Here is a 21,652-nt window from a genome sequence, read left to right on the forward strand (position 1 = left end):
TGTACAAGATAATAAGAGGAATAGATAGAGTGGATAGCCAGCACCTCTTCCCCAGGGCAGCACTGCTCAATACAAGAGGACATAGCTTTAAGGTAAGGGGTGGGAAGTTCAAGGGGGACATTAGAGGAAGGTTTTTTTACTCAGAGAGCGGTTGGTGCGTGGAATGCACTGCCTGAGTCAGTGATGGAGGCAGATACACTAGTGAAGTTTAAGAGACTACTAGACAGGTATATGGAGGAATCTAAGGTGAGGGCTTATATGGGAGGCAGGGTTTGAGGGTCGGCACAACATTGTGGGCCGAAGGGCCTGTATTGTGCTGTACTATTCTATGTTCCTTCTACCTTAGGCCACGAACTTACCAATCACCCCTGATGGGTTATTAAGTTCAAACTTTCTGCATAATCATTCAAAGAGTTGAACTGCATGTGCATGTAACGAGAGCTGCTAATTCATCTCCTTCTACGTTAGGCCACAAACTTATCAATCACCCCTGCTATGGAGACTTTCTGGAGGTCCAAGATCCGTATGCTCCACGACCGCTGGACTAAGTATGTAAATGTAGGAGGGGACTAATGTGCTAGATTTTCTAAAATTGACTCCTTCTACCTTAGGCCATGAACTTATCAATGACCCCTCGTAGATGTGAGTGCTACCGGGCGGTAATCATTAAGGAAGCTCACATTATCAAGTGTGACAGTTGAAAAGTGTGTATGGAACCGAAGGAGATAGCAGAGGTACTTAATGAATACTTTGCTTCAGTATTCACTATGGAAAAGGATCTTGGTGATTGTAGTGATGACTTACAGCGGACTGAAAAGCTTGAGCATGTAGATATTAAGAAAGAGGATGTGCTGGAGCTTTTGGAAAGCATCAAGTTGGATAAGTCACCGGGACCGGATGAGATGTACCCCATGCTACTGTGGGAGGTGAGGGAGGAGATTGCTGAGCCTCTGGCGATGATCTTTGTATCATCAATGAGGACGGGAGAGGTTCTGGAGGATTGGAGGGTTGTGGATGTTGTTCCCTTATTCAAGAAAGGGAGTAGCGATAGCCCAGGAAATTATAGACCAGTGAGTCTGACTTCAGTGGTTGGTAAGTTGATGGAGAAGATCCTGAGAGGCAGGATTTATGAACACGTGGAGAGGCATAATATGATTGGGAACGGTCAGCATGGCTTTGTCAAAGGCAGGTCGTGCCTTATGAGCCTGACTGAATTTTTTGAGGATGTGACTGAACACATTGATGAAGGTAGAGCCGTAGATGTAGTGTATATGGATTTCAGCAAGGCATTTGATAAGGTACCCCATGCAAGGCTTATTGAGAAAGTAAGGAGGCATGGGATCGAAGGGGACATTGCTTTGTGGATCTAGAACTGGCTTGTCGACAGAAGGCAAAGAATGGTTGTAGACAGGTCATATTCTGCCTGGAGGTCAGTGACCAGTGGTGTGCCTCAGGGATCTGTTCTGGGACCCCTACTCTTTGTAATTTTTATAAATGACCTGGATGAGGAAGTGGAGGGATGGGTTAGTAAGTTTGCTGATGACACAAAGATTGGGGGAATTGTGGATAGTGTAGAGGTTACAGCAGGATATCGATAGGATACATGGCAGATGGAGTTCAACCCAGATAAGTGTGAGGTGGTTCATTTTGGTAGGTCAAATATGATGGCAGAATATAGTATTAATGGTAAGACCCTTGACAGTGTGGAAGATCAGAGGGATCTTGGGGTCCGAGTCCATAGGACACTCAAAACTGCTACGCAGGTTGACTCTGTGGTTAAGAAGGCATATGGTGCATTGGCCTTCATCAATCGTGGGATTGAGTTTAAGAGCCGAGAGGTAACATTGCAGCTATATAGGAGCCTAGTCAGATCCCATTTGGAGTACTGTGCTCAATTCTGGTCGCCTCACTACAGGAAGGACGTGGAAACCATAGAAAGGGTGCAGAGGAGATTTACAAGGATGTTGCCTGGATTGAGGAGCATGCCTTATGAGAATAGGTTGAGTGAACTCAGCTTTTTCTCCTTGAAGCAACGGAGGATGAGAGGTGACCTGATAGTGGTGTACAAGGTGATGAGAGGCATTGATCGTGTGGATAGTCAGAGGCTTTTTCCCAGGGCTGAAATGGCTAGCACGAGAGGGCATAGTTTTAAGGTGCTTGGAAGTAGGTACAGAGGGGATGTCAGGGGTAAGTTTTTTACACAGAGGGTGGTGAGTGCATAGAATGGGCTGCCGGTGGCAGTGGTGGAGGTGGAAACGACAGGGTCTTTTCAGAGACTCCTGGATGGCTACATGGAGCTTAGGAAAATAGAGGGCTATGGGTAAGCCTAGGCTGTTCTAAGGTAGGCACATGTTCAGCACAGCTTTGTGGGCCAAAGGGCCTGTATTGTGCTGTAGGTTTTCTATGTTTCTAATATTCTTAGGCACTGGTATAATTGTTGCTTTCTTGAAGCAAGTGGGAACTTCCGCCCGTAGCAGTGAGAGGTTGAAGATATCCTTGAATACTCCCGCTAGTTGGTTGGCACAGATTTTCAGAGCCTTACCAGGTACTCCATCGGAACCTCTGCCTTGCGAGGATTCACTCTCTTTAAAGACAGCCTAACATCAGCCTCTGAGACGGAGATCACAGGGTCATCAGGTGCAGCAGGGATCTTCACAGCTGTAGTTATATTCTCCCTTTCAAAGCCTGCATAGAACGCGTTGAGTTCATCTGGTAGTGAAACATTGCTGCCATTCATGCTATTGGGTTTCGCTTTGTTGGAAGTAATATCTTGCAAGCCCTGCCAGAGTTGTTGTGCCTCTAACCTCATTCAAAATTGTCTCTTCGCGCTTGAAGTACCCCTCCGCAAATCATACCTGGTTTTCTGGTACAGGCCTGGGTCGGCAGACTGGAATGCCACAGATCCAGCCTTCAGCAGATTATGTACCTCCTGGTTCATCCATGGCTCTTGAATTGGGAATGTACAGTAAGACTTTGTGGGCACACATTCATCCACACAGGTTTTAATGAAGTCAGCAACAACTGCAGCATACTCATCCAGGTTCAAAGATGAATCCCTGAATACAGTCCAGTCCACCGATTCAAAGCAGGACTGATATGTCAACCGTTTATTCCTCTCCATGGACGCTGCCTGATTTTGCAGAGTTCCTCCAGCATTTTGTGTGTGTTGCTCAAGATTTCCAGCATCTGCAGAATCTCTTGTGTTCAGGTTGCCTGCAGGCTCTGACTTTGTCAAGAAACACTGAGCAGTATGTTTTCTCATTTTCTTACAGAAAGGGAATCACATCAGATTCAGATTTATTTATCACATGTACAGTACATCGAAACATACAGTGAAATATGTCATTTGTATTAACAATCTCATGCATAAGGGCAGACATCCCACCTCTCCCAGAAGTTCCGGAGTCTCCTGCATATCGATAGTGGCTCCCTGATGCCCCGAACTTATATACAATATCCCAGAAATAGATTTTTTTTGAGCGGGAGAGGGAGCAGGAGAACGAGCATCCTGATTGGTCTCTCTTCGTGCTAAGAGTGGTCCCCAACCACTGGGCCGCGAGGAAACAATATGATTTGGTGATATGAAACGATACGAGTCAGCTGCACCTTTCCTCATTCCCTGTCATGCACTGTTGAATTTTAATGCACGCGAGGTCATCAGTGACCCAAGACGTGCAAAGGAATGGGTCCGTGACCCATTTGTGAATGTCCCCGGTGAATCATCCATGTCAGCGCGGGAAAAAGATCAACTCCTCAAGCTTGCAAATGACGGCAGGCTGAAAAGTATGTTTGACATAACATCTCTGCCAGCATTCTCGATCAAAGTCAAGGCTGAATATCCTGAGATAGCCACGAAAGCACTGAAAACATTGCTTCCATTTCCAACATATTTCTGCGAAGTGCAGTTTTTTGCAATGAATGCAACGAAAACTAAATTGCGGAATAGACTGGACATAAGGAACCCCTTTCCAGTATCGCTGTCTCCCATCACTCCTCGATGGGACTGTCTTGTTGCAGGGAAACAAGCCCAGGGCTCCCACTGATTCAGTGATATTGGTGTGTTGCAATGATTTTATATGTTCATACGAGGAAAATATGCGCTGTGTGTTAATATCCAAACATTACCTAAAATGTTATGATGCTATTGATTTATGAGTGACTTATAATTTAGTGGTCCCCAACCTCCGGACCGTGAAGAATACAGCGGTAGCCGGAACGCACCCAGCACATCTTTAAGAAAAAAGCCGAAATAAACAAGCTAATTAATTAGGTGCCGCCCGGCACGTAAATGTCGGCCCAGATCAGAGGTGATTGCCAATTGCGTCGCCTCTGATCTGGGCCGACATTTACGTGCCGGGCGGCACCTAATCAATTAGCTTGTTTATTTTGGCTTTTTTCTTAAAGATGTGCTGTGTGTTCTGGCTATCGCTGTACCGCTGCATTCTTCGCGGCCTGGAGGTTTGGGACCACTGTTATAATTGACTTATCACTACATTCATGTGAGGAAAATATGCGCTGTGCGTTTAACATTAAATGCATTAGATAAACCCCTTAAGAAACTAAATTTAGTGTATTAGTCACTTAGAAGTGACTTATAATTGACTTATCACCTATATTCCGGTCGCGTTTAACACCCACCACCCCCCCACCCCGGCTTGGTCGGTCCACAAGGATATTGTCAATATTAAACCGGTCCACGGTGCAAAAAGGGTTGGGGACCCCTGATCTAAACTAGCTGGCTAGCTGCCAAGGAGCTACACCATTGATGTCCTACGTGATGAGGCCAAACTCCCTGTAGACTTGCTTAACGTTGTAATAGAATAAACATAATATGATAATATAATATAAGTACATATTTTAATGTCACATTTTCTGCATATACCCAACTTGGTTTACAGATTAGACAAAATCACTAAACAAGGTTTTACATACACCCCTGGAGGTCGATGGGGGGTGGGGGAGGATATGGGGTTCGGGGGGCGGGGGTGCTACCTCCCTGAAATAGTGGTGCTATCTCCCTGAAATGAGTTTTTGCAGGTTGGGATGTCCGCAAGGGATTCACTAATTCCACTAAGCAAATGATTAAAGAGGGATGCCGATCATGTAATTGTAATATATGGTTCCAATTATTAAAAGTTTTATCAATGCAATTTTCTTGAGCGAAGGGCTCATTTAAGAGAATTTTTTTAAAGAAAATTCACTGTTACCTGCAAGATAACAGGCCAAATCTACAATGGCTGCACACAGTCACCTTATGTCCAGACTTCATCCAGACATGGTGGGCCTCTCTTGCTGGTCTACACCTTGAACTGAATGACATCAGGGTTTTCAAATTCCCACCGACGAAGGCCTTCCCCTTAATTGCTTCTGACAGCTTTGACAACTGGCAAAGCCCCATCCCAGAGCAAACAACTGTCAAAGCTGCTATAGTTATTATGTGCTTCTGAAAGAGATTCAGAAAGATCTACAAGATATTCAAATGAGTTAAAGAATTAACATATTTTGAAAATGTATTAAAAGTTATTGCCAAGATACATTAACTCTTTTTCACACTATGAAGATGCTACCTGACCTGATGAGTTTTTCCAGCATCTTCAAAGTGTTTTCAGGTTTCTGGCCACTGCTGCTTTTTGTATCTTGATAATGTAATTAAAGGAACTTTTCTTTTTTCCCAGTAGCCCTGCCATCCCTACAGAAATCAATGCGGTCTAACTTGCCATGGGATCTGACAGTGGATTGCTAGAAAAAATGCCATGGAAGTTTATCTGCAAACACGAGGAATTCTGCAGATGCTGGAATTTCAAGCAACACACATAAAAGTTGCTGGTGAACGTAGCAGGCCAGGCAGCATCTCTAGGAAGAGGTACAGTCGACGTTTTGGGCCGAGACCCTTCATCAGGACTAACTGAAGTAAGAGATTTGAAAGTGGGAGGGGGAGGGGAGATCCAAAATGATAGGAGAAGACAGGAGGGGGAGGGATGGAGCCAAGAGCTGGACAGGTGATTGGCAAAAGGGATATGAGAGGATCATGGGACAGGAGGCCTAGGGAGAAAGAAAAGGGGGAGGGGGAAGCCCAGAGGAATGGGCAAGGAGTATAGTGAGAGGGACAGAGGGAGAAAAAGGAGAAAGGGAAGAAGAATACATATATATATATATATATATAATAAATAAATAACGGATGGGGTACGAGGGGAAGGTGGGGCATTAACGGAAGTTAGAGAAGTCAATGTTCATGCCATAAGGTTGGAGGCTACCCAGACAGAATATAAGGTGTTGTTCCTCCAACCTGAGTGTGGCTTCATCTTTACAGTGGAGACATATCAGAATGGGAAACATCAACTCTGCTCTCAAACGCATCTCTCCCATTTCACGCACATCTGCTCTCACCCCATCCTCCCGCCACCCCACGAGGAATAGGGTTCCCCTTGTCCTCTCCTACCACCCCACTAGCCTCCGGGTCCAACATATAATTCTTCGTAACTTCCGCCACCTCCAACGGGATCCCACCACTAAGCACATCTTTCCCTCCCCGCCCTCAGCTTTCCGTAGGCAACTCCCTTGTCCATTCGTCCCCCCCATCCCTCCCCACTGATCTCCCTCCTGGCACTTATCCTTGTAAGCGGAACAAGTGCTACACATGCCCTTACACTTCCTCTCTTACCACCATTCAGGGCCCCAGACAGTCCTTCCAGGTGAGGCGACACTTCACCTGTGAGTCAACTGGTGTGATATAGTCTGTCCGGTGCAACCTTCTATATATTGGCGAGACCTGATGCAGGCTGGGAGACTGTTTCACTGAACACCTACGCTCTGTCCGCCAGAGAAAGCAGGATCTCCCAGTGGCCACACATTTTAATTCCACGTCCCATTCCCATTCTGATATGTCTATCCATGGCCTCCTCTACTGTAAAGATGAAGCCACACTCAGGGTGGAGGAACAACACCTTATATTCCGTCTGGGTAGCCTTCAACCTGATGGCATGAACATTGACTTCTCTAACTTCCGTTAATGCCCCACCTCCCCCTCGTACCCCATCCGTTATTTATTTATATACACACATTCTTTCTCTCTCTATTCTTTTTCTCCCTCTGTCCCTCTCTATCTTCTCCCCTTGCCCATCCTCTGGGTTTTCTCCCCCTCCCCCTTTCTTTCTCCTTAGGCCTCCCATCCCATGATCCTCTCATATCCCTTTTGCCAATCACCTGTCCAGCTCTTGGCTCTATCCCTCCCCCTCCTGTCTTCTCCTATCATTTTGGACCTCCCCATCCCCCTCCCACTTTCAAATCTCTTAGTAGCTCTTCTTTTAGTTAGTCCTGACGAAGGGTCTCGGCCTAAAACGTCGACTGTACCTCTTCCTAGAGATGCTGCTTGGCCTGCTGCATTCACCAGCAACTTTTATGTGTGTTGATGGAAGTTTATCCGATGGGAGCTCTACTGCCAAATTCCATGGGGAAGAGGGAGGGGGGGAGATGGAGGAGGGAGGAGGAAGGAAGGATAACAAACTAAAATGCACACTGCCAGTCATTCCTGAGTAAGCTGGGGAATAATAGTGAATCTGATGGTAAAGAGATGTTGGAAAATCAACATAAACCTCTCATGATTTATGATTAGAGATTACTTGAATAGTGAGCCAGAGTTCCAAATACTTCTCCTCCCTATTAGCCTTAGCCTTTTTCTTCCTCTCTCCAGAGATCATGAGGGTTTTTGTGTGGGTTGGAGTGTTTGTAATTTATGACATACCAACTCCATGAGACAGAGGGGTTTTCATCCAGCATCGATGGATACAGTTGCAAGAAAAAGTTTGTGAACCCTATGCTATTACTTTGTTTTCTGTATTAATTACTCATAAAATGTGGTCTGATCTTCATCTAAGTCACAACAGTAGACAAACACAATCTGCCTAAACAAATAACACACAAACAATTGCACTTACTCTAGTCATTACTGAATACACCAATTAAACAATCACAGTCAAGGTTCAAAAAGGTATGTGAATTTCTGGGGTAGTGCCTTCTACAAAAGCAATTTAGAGTCAGGTGTTCCAATCAATGAGATGAGATTGGAGGTTGGGTTGTACAGGTGACCTGCTCTTTTAAAAAGACACACAAAGTCAGGTTACTGACACAGCCTGTGCTTCTCAAGAAAGATCTGTTTATGTGCACCATGCCTTGATCAAAACAACTTTCAGAGGACCTTAGAAGAATTGTAGAGATGCATGAAGCTGGAAAAGGCTACAAAAGCATTTCTGAAGACTTGAGTGTTCATCAGTCCACAGTAAGAGAAATTGTCTCCAAATGGAGGAAATTCGGAAATGTTGCTATACTCCCTTGGAGTGGGCGTCCTGCAAAGATCACACCAAGAGGACAACATGCAATGCTGAAGGAGGTGAAAAGTACCCAAGGATAGCAGCAAAAGACCTGCAGAGATCTCTACAACTTACTAAAGTCTCTGTTCATGTGTTCACTATAAGAAAAACACTGAACAAGATTGGTGTTCATGGAAGGACACCATGGAGGAAACCACTGCTCTCCAAAAAAAAACATTGCTGCACATCTCAAGTTTGCAAAGACCACCTGGATGTTCCACAATGCTTCTGGGATAATATTTTGTGGACAGATGAGACAAAAATTGAATTTTTTGGCAGAAATAAAACACTGCTATGTTTGGAGGAAAAAGGGCACTGCACACCAACACCAAAACCTCATCCCAACTGTGAGGCATGGTAGAAGCAGCATCATGGTTTGCGATTGCTTTGCTGTCTCAGGGCCTGGACAGCTTGTAATTGTTGAGGGAATGATGCATTCAGAATCGTATCAAGATATTTGAACATTTGGGACAAGACAATGAACCAAAACACAAGAGTAAATCAACAACAGAATGGTTTAAAAAGAAGAAAATTTGTGTTTTGAAATGGCCATGTCAGAGTCCAGATCTTAACCCAATTGAGATGCTGTGGCATAGCCTGAAGAGGGCTGTTCATGCAAGGTATCCCAGAAATATTGATGAACTGAAACAGTTTTGTATGGAGGAATGATCTAAACTTCCTCCAAGCTGATGTGCAGGACTGATCAACAGCTACCGGAAATGTTTGGTTGAAGTTATTGCTTTACGGGGGTGGGGGTGGGGGTGGGGGTGGGGGTGGGGGTGGGGGCGGGTCATACCAGTGACTGAAAGCAAAGGTTCACCTATTTTTTCCATCAAATACATGTAATATTGGAACATTTTTCTCAATAAGTAAATGAAGTATAATTTATTTGTGTTATTTATCTAATTAGGTTCTCTTTATCTAGTTTTAGGACTTACATCAAGATCTGATCACATTTTAGGTCATATTTATGAAGAAATAGAGAAAATTCTACAGGGTTCACAAACTTCAAACTTTCCAGCACCACTGTACTTGTAAATCACATTAGAACTAACAAAGTTGATAGGCAGATCAATGGAAAAAGCTACTGCATAAACAACTTTCATCCTGTTCCTCCTTGTGTATGAACCCCTGGAGCATAATCGTGTTGTCTGTCGGGAATTCCCACAACATGGATTCTGGAGAGACTCTCTCATTGTCTTTGCACCCAAAAGGAAGAAACTAAGATGGAACCAAAAGGTGAAAATAATTGTCTTTCATTTCAAACTCTACTTTGTTATAGTTTACCAACAGATATCATCTTGAACCAACACTTACAAGCTCATTCTCTCTTTTGTTAGACAGGGAGGAAAATACAGTTTGGCCAATTTCCATTTGCACTTCTGCCATTCCATTGAGTTTGGTTTCTGGTTTACAAGTCATTTTTCTATGAGGAGATGGGCAAAGGTGCTACTTTCTTTAGAAAGCTACAACCCTGGCCCCACACATCAGTGATAAGGAGACTAGAGATCTGCAAATTGCCACTTATCAAAACCTCTGCTTCAAATTCATTTCACTATCTGAGCTGTGCGTTGCCATGGAGTTGTAATCTGTTCATCAAAGCGGCTAGTTAAAACCATGGGGATCTGATACAGTTATTTTGCTGGCATGTTGTCAAAGCTGTCTTGAAAAATCTATAATAACACAGGGCACAATACTTCTAATTTTGGTGTGAATACCTGATGACAAAACTGTCATTTTTGGGGTCTGCAGTCATAATAGGATTTTAAATCCACATGTCTCAGAAAAGAAGATTGACACAAGACCCCCACCATCAATTGAATGTATCAATAGCAAACATACTTTCACAACAGGACACTTTTAAAATATGATGTTTCTTTCTCTGGCTGGCTAGGTTCTGTTTGGGGCGAGGCCGAGGCCTTGAGCCGCAGGAAGATTGTATTAAGGGTGCCCTTAGACAGTTCACAGTGCCAGAGATCAGCAGGTGATGAATTTAGGACTGCAATTTTCTAATAAGGCGTGGTCCTTGCTGGGGAAGATAAAATAGGGTTGTCAGTCATTCAGCATTGTCCCAGGGGATCAAAGATTAAATTCCAGAGTGTTGCTGCAAGCAGTTCTGCTGAGAAATCATAGGGTATCAAGTGAAATATGTCTGTTTCATTTTCCTTCAGGACAACTGTTTATTAATTATTCAAATATTGGCAAATCACAGAGGGAAGGGGTGGTGTGAAAAGGCTCTTGACTGCTAGTTAAGACCTATCCAATTAAGTAACAGGAAGACAGTAGCATTTCCAATTAGTTATATGTTGCAAGGATGGACATGTCAACAGAGTAACAATGGAAGAGTGGTTGGTGAGTGTGGGACATGGGAAATCCTTTGACAAAAGACACATTTTCCCATAAAAATGGTGGTTTAGACTCTCAGTGACCAAAATAGACAAGAATATAATGTTACTGGCCTGTGGCACAATGTACTCTTATCTTTAGGACAGAACAGTGTGGATTCAAATCCCACATTGGTGATTGAAGCAGAAAGAGATACAGTAAACACAAGAGATTCTGCAGATGCTGGAAATCCAGAGCAACACACACACAATGCTGGAGGAACTCAGCAGATCAGTTAGTATCTATGAAAATGAATAAACACTCAACGTTTCAGGCCAGTGTCCAAGGTATAACAGTGAGGGAGTGATACAGTAGTGGGGATACTGTCTTTTGTATAGGATGTCAGACTTGTCTGCCCAGTCATAGAATATTGCATACTGATATTTTGAAGAACAGATGAGTTTACCCTTTTGTCCCTTTGTCAATACCTACCCCTCCTCATAAAAACGTGCTGTCAATTGCTGTTAGTGGGAGCTTGCTGTGTTTCCTCCATTACAATAAAATACATACGTAAAAGGTACCTCAAAACTCTGGGGCTTTCTGAGGTCATAAAAAATGACTTAACTACACATTTGTCCTTTTGTTCTGTTGAAAGGCTCTCCTTATTGGGGTTTGGAAGCCTTACTAAATGGTAGGAAGCCACTGATTTAGGACTGATGAATAGTACTGAAGGCTGGGCCCTGAAATGTTGACTTTCTATTCCTCTCCATAGATGCTGCCTGGACTGCTGAGTTCTTTCAGCATTTTGTATGTGTTACTCTGGATTTTCAGCATCTGCAGTATCTCTTTTGTTTATGATTTAGGACTAATAATGTTTTAAGAGCAGGGGCAAGTATCTCAACATAAACACAAAAGATTCTGCAGATGCTGGAGATCTTGAGTAAGACACATAAAATTCTGGAGGAACTCAACAATTCAGGCAGCATCGATGGAGAGGAATAAAACATAGAACATAGAAGTTTACAGCACATTACAGGCCCTTCAGCCCACAATGTTGTGCCGACCATGTACCCTACTGTAGAGACTGCCTAGAATTTCCCTACCACATAGCCCTCTACTTTTCTGAGCTCCATGTACCTATCTCAGAGGCTCTTAAAACACCCTATGTATCTGCTTCCATCACCATTGCCGGCAGTGCATTTTATGTGCCCACCACTCTCTGTGTGAAAAACTTACCCCTGACATCCCCTTGGTACTTCCGAAGTTTTGGATTTGATCAGAAAGTTTTTCTTTTCTTGGTTTTACTCTCAAGATGGACTGCCCAGTCCTTTTTTTTTTCTTTTTCTGTTTTTGTTTGTATAGAATAGTGTTTTTTTTTCCACATAGAAATTTCAAAAAGTCTTTTTTCTCTTCATGAATTGATGAGGAAAATTAATTATCTTTTTCCTTATTATACATTCTATATCAGATTAATACTATGCATGATTTTGATAATGTTTATTTCACCTTCTTTATGTATTGTTATTGATATATATATATATATATATATATATATATATATTTGAGATACTTCTCCTCTTGTTTGTATATATGCTCTTTTTAGATCAATAAAAAGATTGACATCCCCTTGGTACCTATTTCCAAGCACTTTAAAACTATGTCCCCTCATGTTAGCCATTTCAGCCCTGGGAAAAAGCCTCTGACTATCCACACGATCAATGCCCTCATTATCTTATACACCTCTATCAGGTCACCTCTCATTCTCCATTGCTCCAAGGAGAAAAGGCCGAGTTCCCTCAACCTATTCTCATAAGGTACACCTTCCAATCCAGGCAACATCCTTGTAAATCTCCTCTGTACTCTCTCTATAGTATCCACATCCTTCCTGTAGTGAGGTGACCAGAAATGAACACAGTACTCCGTGGGGTCTGACCAAGGTCTTATATAGCTGTAATATTACCTTACGGCTCTTGAACTCAATCCCACGGTTGATGAATGCCAAAACACCATACGCCTTCTTAACAACACTGTCAACCTGCGCAGCAGATCCTTCACACTGCAAACGTCTTACCATTTATATTATATTCTGCCATCATATTTGACCTACCAAAATGAGCCACTTCACACTTATCTGGGTTGAACTCCATCCGCCACTTCTCAGGCCAGTTCTGCATCCGATCGATGTCCCGCTGTAACCTCTGACAACCCTCCAGACTATCTACAACTCCCCCAAACTCTGTGTCATCAATAAATGATGTTTCGGGCTGAGACCCTTCATCAGGACTGGAAAGAAAGGGCAGAAGCCAGAATAAGCACTGGGAAGCATGCCAACATGTTATCTGGTCTGGACATGACTGGAATATGTTGACTCTATGTCCCTTATCAGTATTTCTAAGACCCTATATTCTATCCTCTTCCCTGGATATCCTTCATCATCCATTATACTGAGTCACAAGGAGGCATCTTGGTGCCACACATGGGAATGTAGTAGAGAGTGTGAACAACAGTGGGGATGCCATTCCTATGCCGGCTCCAACACACCCAAAGTTGGAAAAAAGGATTTGCATTTCAAAAGCATGCAAGAGCAGTAAATGCCAATCAAAAATACTAGGAGGTAACTTTATGGTTATACTTAATACAAACCCAGAGCAATCCTACATTTCATTGCAATTTTCTGAATTTTCCTCTGCATGCATAATATTTGCATTTGCAGTGGAATTGTCCAGGAATTTCTATAGAACTTACTTGGACTGGAGGCTGAGGAAGGAGAGGGGACACTCTGGTAATTTCAGGGGAAGCTCTGCACTCCTTGTCCGAACATGAGTATATATCAATTCTCTTTAACTGGAGTCCATGCATCTCTTAGGTCTCGGAAGACTCTCCACAAAGCAAGTAGTTCTAGGCAGTCATAGACTCATAGAGTTATAGAACACTACAGCACAGAAGCAGGCCCTTTGTCCCATCTAGTCCATGCTGAACTATTGATCTGCCTAGTACTATTGTCCTGCACCCAACCATTGCCCTCTATGCCCCTCCCATTCACGTGCCTATCCAAATTTCTCTTAAATAATGTTGAAATCGAACCTGCATCCACCACTTCTGCTGGCAGCTTGTTCCACTCTGTCAGCACCCCCTCAGTGAAGGTAATCCCCCTCATATTCACCTTAAACATTTCACTTTTCACTCTTAAACCATGACCTCTAGTTCTAATCTCACCCAATTTCAGTGCAAAAGGCCTGCTTGCATTTATCCTATCTATACCCCAGTCAATTTGCTTGTGACTGATGAGCTGCTCAGGCACATATTCTCTGGTCCATAGCCTGCAGTTGGACTGGCCAAATTTCCTTGGGTCAGGGTGAACCCCATAAGACAGCTCCTTAATCATTAGCAGGGACTGCGGCAGCCCTGCTCTTAATTATTATGTTTCTGCACATCACTGAACTACAAAAAATACTTTATATTTATACATCATTTCTGAGTACAATTAAAGTGTTTTCAGTATTTGCTAAGTGGAAATCAAAGCCAGGTATTTTCTATGTGAGAGTGAGAGTTACACTGCTTCTTTTCAGATGATATTTGATTGATGCTTGTTAATATTTGAAAGGAATTTGCCTTTGCGGAGAAAAGAAATCCCCACTTGATCACAGAGGATTTACATTTAAAAGGATGCATTTTAAAATATTATTAAAACACCCTTTACATGTAGAGGTTTCATTTAGTATTATAATTTAATGGAGGACTGAGTTAATGGATCTATTTCTGGTGCTCTTTCTACTGAAGAAGTTTGGCAGCAATGGCATATTTCCTCGATTCTTTAGGATAGTCTCTAGATCAGGGGTTCCCAACCTGGGAACAACAGACCCCTTGGTCCATGGCATAAAAAAATGTTGGGAACCCCTGGTCCAGATGATGCAGCAGGTTCCCAGGTCAATATTATCCCCAGCAGGCTTTGTAAGTCAATGATATTCATCCTCGACAGTGGAGCAGACTTAGAAACATAGAAAACCTGCAGCACAATACAGGCCCTTCAGCCCACAAAGCTGTGCTGAACATGTCCCTACCTTAGAAATTACCTAGGCTTAACCACAGCCTTCTATTTTTCTAAGCTCCATGTACCTATCCAGGAGTCTCTTAAAAGGCCCTAATGTATCCACCTCCACCACCATCGCCGGCAGCCCATTTTGATAGAGTAGAGGGATAGGTAAATACTAAGAATGATGATTAGCTAATGATCAATCACCTTATGAGCACTTCAGCTTACTACTGTTGGGCAAGTCAGGAAGAAACCCTACCCAGCAACAGGTGACGTATTAGACATTGTCCTCTATCTGGCCATACAGAAGGGACATCTCAAGGTATAACTAAATATGGGAAGGATAGTGTAGGGGATAGAATGTTCCAGAGAAAGGGGAAGGTGTCAATATAAGGAACTAATATTGTATCCAGGCTAGCTTTGGCAGAAAATAATTATAACTAACCAATAATGATTTTACATCTAATAGTATATTAACATGTGATCGAAACTATTCTAACTGTCTTAACTCGCGTAATTGTAAGATTTCCTGTGGACATAATGATCAATATTATAAATTGTGAAGAATTGTGCATCAAGGGAGGGTAGCATCCGGACTGGCTCTTTGGGAGATCAGTCTGTAACTTCTCCCATAGCATGCTATGAATAAAGAGTAAAGTTTGAGAAAGTATTACTTGTGTTACTGTGTTTGTGGTATCTGCGCTCTTGCATTGAGTCGATCCGCCTTGACAATTCCACGCACTCACCACTCTCTGCGTAAAAAAACTTACCCCTGACATCATTTCCTCTGTACCACAAATACAAAATAATCTGCAGATGCTGAGGTCAAAGCAACACCCACAACATGCTGGAGGAACTCAGCAGGTCGAGCAGGATCTGTGGAAAAAAATCGGTCAACATTTCAGCCGGAAACGTTGACCGATCTTTTCCACGGATGCTGCCCGACCTGCTGATCTCCTCTGTACCTACTTCTAAGCACCTTAAAATTGTGCCCTCTCATGCTAGCCAATTCAGCCCTGGGAAAAAGCCTCTGACTATCCACATGATCAATGCCTCTCATTATCTTGTACACCTCTATCAGGTCACCTCTCATCCTCCGTCGCTCCAAGGAGAAAAGGCCGAATTCACTCAACCTATTCTCATAAAGCATGCTCCCCAATCCAGGCAACATCCTTGTAAATCTCCTTTGCACCCTTTCTATGGTTTCTACATCCTTCCTGTACTGAGGTGACCAGAACTAAGCACAGTACTCCAAGTGGGGTCTGACCAGGGTCCTATATAGCTGCAACATTACCTCTCGGCTCTTAAACTCAATCCCATGATTGATGAAGGCCAATACACTGTATGCCTTCTTAACCACAGAGTCAACCTGCGCAGCTGTTTCGGGTGCGACACCTTACCCAAGGGTGACCTACAGGCTAGCAGCCTTACACCGCCTTTGATAGACACATATTTCCATCCCGTCACCCAATTGTTTAATTATTTGAAAATATTAAGTCCAGGTGTGAGTAAGAGTGACTATGAAAGCATCAACTTGTAAAATCCCAAAAGGTTCATTGTTGCTCTCTAGGAAGAGAATATTTCTGACTATGGATCTAAAGGTGTCTCTAGTCCCTTTCATCCTCTTAACTACCTTCATAAGTCAGCCAGAGAGCCCTCTGGTTAACCTGTGGAAGAGGATACATAATAAGCCAGTCCTATCAGATATACCTGAAGAATCAAAGTGATACCCAAGAGGCAGACCATCAGAGCCAATAGGGAGTTAATGGTCATTTAGATAAGGTAAGAACATAGGGTTAACAGCACTATCAAATCTTACTGAATGGGGAAATAGCCTGATTGGCCTATTCCTGCTCCAGTTCTGATGTTTTCAACAAGTTCAATATAAAATTAAAAGTTTCCCAGTAAACATTGGATAACAATATATAGCTCAGCAGGATTGGTTGTACGTTTACTATGCTTTGGTTTCCTGTTATTCCCGGGGGTAAGTGATTAAATATTTAAAAGGGAGCTGGGGTGGAAGGGTATGGAATTTTCCAACTTACTGGCTGCCCGGATCCAGGGCTCGAACAAAAGATGGTGTATTTGCGGATGATTCCATTTGGCTTGGTTGGAGGGAGCCAGGACACCACCACACTGGTGGCCGAGGAGGGGACAGCTTTAATTCCGGCAGGAGGTCCTGGAACTGAAGCAAGAAAGAAGCACAGCATGAAGTAAAGCAAAGCAAATTTAGTAACGCTTAGTCAGACTGGTTATTAATTCCTAGAACACTGAACAGCATGGGCTACAGAAAACCCGCCTTTTCATCTAATGCACAAAACCAAATTTAAAAACATATTTGCCAGAGTTCCTATTTGTTTTCAAAGAGGCTAAATTACACATTTCATTATGCTAAAATATGAAAGAAAATATGGCAAATATCTGTCTTTGTATTATAATATGCAAAACCAAAGGCAAACCAAGTATATTTATCTAGAGAGCAGAGAGTGTTTTAAATTGATCAGGAACACAGTCAGTTCTGTTTTATTGTTGGAATAAAGTGCTCTGTGGAGTGATTGATCCCAATTTTGGAACAAGGTAAAGCCATTCATCCTCTCAGGCTGCATAGTATGCATTACTACTATCATTATGCCAGTTAGTCCTGACGAAGGGTCTCGGCCTGAAACGTCGACTGTACCTCTTTCTGGAGATGCTGCCTGGCCTGCTGCGTTCACCAGCAACTTTGATGTGTGTTGCTTGATCATCATGCCCTCTTACTGCCATTCTTGTTACTGCCACCAGGGAGGAGGTACAGAAGCCTGAAGATCTGCACTCAATATTTTACATAAAACAACTTTTTCCCCTCTGCTGTGAGATTTCTGAATGGTCCATGAACACTTCCTCACTATTCCTAATTTGCACTATATATTTTTTGTGTTATTTATGGTAATTTGTTCTGCCTGTTCTGTACTGCTGTCACAAAACAACAGATGTCACAACTTATATATAGGGTGCCTAAGACTTTTGCACAGTACTGTATCTACTAAGTATTCAGATATTGCTGTTTCATGGGCAAATGAAGAGAGCACCATGTGCTTCAAATCAAACCAAAATTAACCCATGCAGGAAATGATATAAAAAAACAGCTTACAGTACTGCGCAAAAGTCTTAGGCACCTTGGCTATATGCACGTGCCTGAGACTTTTACACAGTACTGTATCCCATGACATAGTCATGTAGAGGTTAGTGTTTGTGGTTCAGAGCTTTGAGGATTTGGGTTTGATCCTGACCTTGAGTGGCACATCAGCAAAGTCTGCCTGTTCTTCTCTCTGTGACTATATCGGTTTTTGTGCTCGAGTTTCCTCCCACAATCCAAAGATGTGTTAATGAATTCAGATCAGTTGATTGTCATATGCAGTGACATTCCTAGCTCACTGAAGCTCACAGTGTAAACAGTATACATGGTAATAATGTTGTGTGGTGTTCACAGCATCGACAATCAGAAGATCAGGGTTCAATTCCCACTATTCTCTGTAACGAGTTTGTACATTTTCCCTGAGACTACGCAGCTTTCCTCCAGGCAGTCCAGTTTCCTCCCACGTTCCTAAAAGACATATGGGCTAGCACGGTAAGTAAGTTGTGGGCAGTTATGTTGGTGCCAGAAGCGTGGCGACACTGCGAGCTGCTCCCAGCACATCCTCAGACTGCGCTGGCCATTGACGCAAATGACTTAGTTCACTGTATGTTTCAATGTACGTGTGGCAAATAAAATTAATTTTCCTCTTTACAACAATAAATACAGCAACGGGTGTAACTCAACTGAACAGCGTGAAGATTGCCATGCAGTCTGCAGTGGTGCAAAAAGAATTGCCTAATGACAACATTGGAAGACGTAGAATTAAGGGTTGGAGAATGTGGCAGCCCCCCTGGGAAAGGTGTGTGAGTGAGGCGATTGGTTCAGGAGTCTGTTAAACAGTGGGGAAGAAGCTGTTCCTGAGTTCTTCCAACTGTGACAATATTGAGCAGAAATGGCTTCAGAACCATCCCAGTTTATAGATTGCGTCTGTGAAAGTTTTGCACTCAATTAGTACTAAATGGTATATCAGGTTGCACACTTAAACCTCAGGGGTGGCCCTTAAACCCAAGAACAGTGAAGCAGGAGTGGGATATTTGGCTTGTTCCACTCTACTGTGGCCTGCTTCACATACATGTCTTTTCCTCACATCCCTTCATATGTTTGGTTAACAAAAATCAAACATATTTACTCCAGATTACTCAGTGTAGGGAAGTGGCAAAAGAACAATAGGCTTTTGGAAGAATATACATTGTACAGCTATAATAAAATAAGGAGTGGAGAACAGGGCAGATGAGATTGTTTTGTGGGGAGCTGGCGTTGACCTGATAGGCAGGTGACCTCCTTCTGTGTCATGGATAGTTTCAATTCAGAATCAGGTTTATTTGCTGTTTTGTGGCAGCAGTACAGTGAAATACATAAAAATTACCATACATCACAAAAATAAATAATAAATAAATAAGTAGTGCTAAATGAAAGCAAAACAGTGAGGTAGTATTCTTGGGTCCATGGATCATTCAGAGATCTGATGGCAGAGTGGAAGAAGCTGTTCCTAAAATGCTGAGTGAGTGTCTCCAGGCTCCTGTGCCACATCCCTGATGGTAGTAATGAGAAGAGAGCATGTCCTGGGTGATGGGGGTGCTGAATGATGGATGCTGACTTCTTGAGGCACTGCCTTGATACTGGGGACGCCAGTGCCCACTTTGGAGCTGGCTGAGTCTACAACCCTGTGAAGCTTTTTTTCTGTCCTACCACCCCCACCCCCAGATTCTGTGCACTGGAGCCTCCACACCAGCTGCTAATGTAATCAGTCAGCACTGTTGAAAATTTCACAGCTGGGATCAACAGTTTATATTTGGAGAAAATTTGAGATTTTGGCACAAGAAAATGCTTCCACATTTCACTGTTGGCTTTCATTTCAGGTTGTTACCTGCTCATTTTGATTCCATGCCAAAGTAAACCAACTCCTTTGAAACCCTCTGTCACTTCAGCCTTCTAAACTAAAGGGTAAGGTGACCAAGTTTATTGGGCCTGTTTTCATAAATAAAAAAAACCCTTAGATTCTGGAAATCCTAAATTCTGGAAGATAAGCTGATTTGCCTTCGTCTGCTGCTGACCCAGTGCAAGATCAGGAATCGTTGCATACCTGTTATCACAGAAACGTGGCTCCAGGATAACACCTCACGCACCATCAATCTAAAGACCATGCCACTCTGCGACTGCTGCTAATATTATTTTTGTGACTGTATGTGCTATCATAACTATAGGTACTGTGTACTGTGTGCTGAGTATGTAATGTGTTTGGCACCTTGGCCCTAGAGGAATACTGTATTTCATTGACAATTAAACTTGAACTAAAGTACAAAGCACTGTAAATATTCAGCATCTATGGAAAGAGAAAGATTTAAGATTTCAGGTCAAAGCTTCTTCAACAAACTTTTTTTTAGGTCGTTGACCTGACACATAATTTCTGTTTCTCTCTCTATAGATGCCACCTGATCTGTTGTGTCTCTAGCATTTCCTGTTATCAGATGAAGTTTGCCTCCAGTGAATTTTCACTTTACCCTGTTCACAATCAGGATCAGATTCAGATTTATTATTATTGCTGACTCACATGATGTGAAATTTATAGTTTTGTGGCAGCAGTACACTACAAAGACATAAGATTACTATAAAACACAAAAATAAATAAATAGGACAGGATTAAAGGGATGGGTTCATGGACCCATCTGATGGTGGAGGGGAAGAAGCCATTTCTGAATCAGGTTCTTCTACCTCCTTCCTAATGACAGTAATGAGAAGAGGGCATATCCTGGATGGTGAGGGTCCTTAATGATGGATACCGCCTTTTTGATCCACAGCCTCTTCAATATGTCCTCAGTGGTGGGCAGGATTCAGATTCAGATTTATTTATCACATGTACATCGAAACATACAGTGAAATGCACCATTTTTGAGTTAACAACCAACACATCTAAGGATGTGCTGGGGGCAGTCTGCAAGTGTCGCCACATATCCTGGTGCCAATATAGCATGCCCGATATGCTTGGCAGAACACAGAAAACAACAAAACAGAACATACCAATCAACAAAACTACAACAGCGAAACAAGCCCCATTCCTCCCTCTCTCCACTCATGCATACGCACAGTCCTTTAACACTAGGACAGACTATGTTCTTTGGCCTCCAGTGGACTCCATTGAGCATTGTCACAGGAAAGCAGCATCTATCATCACAGACTCCCACCACCCAGGCCATGCTCTCTTCTCACTGCTGTCATCAGGAAGGAGGTACAGGGAGCCTCAGGGCTCACACCACCAGGTTCAGGAACAGTTACTACCCCTCAACCATCAGGCTCCTGAAACCAGAGGGGATAACTACACTCAACTTCACTCTACCCATCACTGAAATGTTCCCACAACCTATGGACTCACTTTCAAGGACACTACACTGCATGTTCTCAATATTTATTGCTTTATTATTATTATTATTATTATTACTATTTTCATTCTGTCTTTGCACAGTTTGTTGTCTTTTGCACATGGCTTGAATGTCCAAGTTGTTGCGGTCTTTCATTGATTCTATTTTCTATTCTGGATTTATTGAGTACATCTGCAAGAAAATAAACCTCAGGGTTGTATACGGTAGTAACGTATATGTACTTTGATAATACATTTACTTTGAACTTGTGGATTCACAGACACTGGATCCCAGCTTCTCCAGTGGACTCGCAGAGATTTGCAGATCCAGTGCCCATGATGGAGCTGGTGATGTCTGCAACCCTCTGCAGCCTCTTGGAATCCGATACATAACAGGCTGTGATGTGGCCAGTCAAATTGCTCTCACCGTGCATCTACAAATCTCTATGTGCAGCACC

General features: G+C 42.9%; 1 protein-coding gene across 1 annotated transcript in view; it reads right to left on the reverse strand.

Moving 5' to 3' along the window:
- dscaml1 (Down syndrome cell adhesion molecule like 1) overlaps positions 1-21,652 on the reverse strand; it is a 781,005-nt gene that overhangs the window by 129,404 nt on the left and 629,949 nt on the right. The window contains exon 20 of the mRNA XM_072283885.1: positions 16,770-16,909. Coding sequence (XP_072139986.1) covers positions 16,770-16,909 — 140 coding nt within the window. The remainder of the gene's footprint in view (positions 1-16,769; positions 16,910-21,652) is intronic.

Source organism: Mobula birostris, chromosome 20 (assembly GCF_030028105.1).
Source record: "Mobula birostris isolate sMobBir1 chromosome 20, sMobBir1.hap1, whole genome shotgun sequence".
NCBI classification, from domain to species: Eukaryota; Metazoa; Chordata; class Chondrichthyes; order Myliobatiformes; family Myliobatidae; genus Mobula; species Mobula birostris.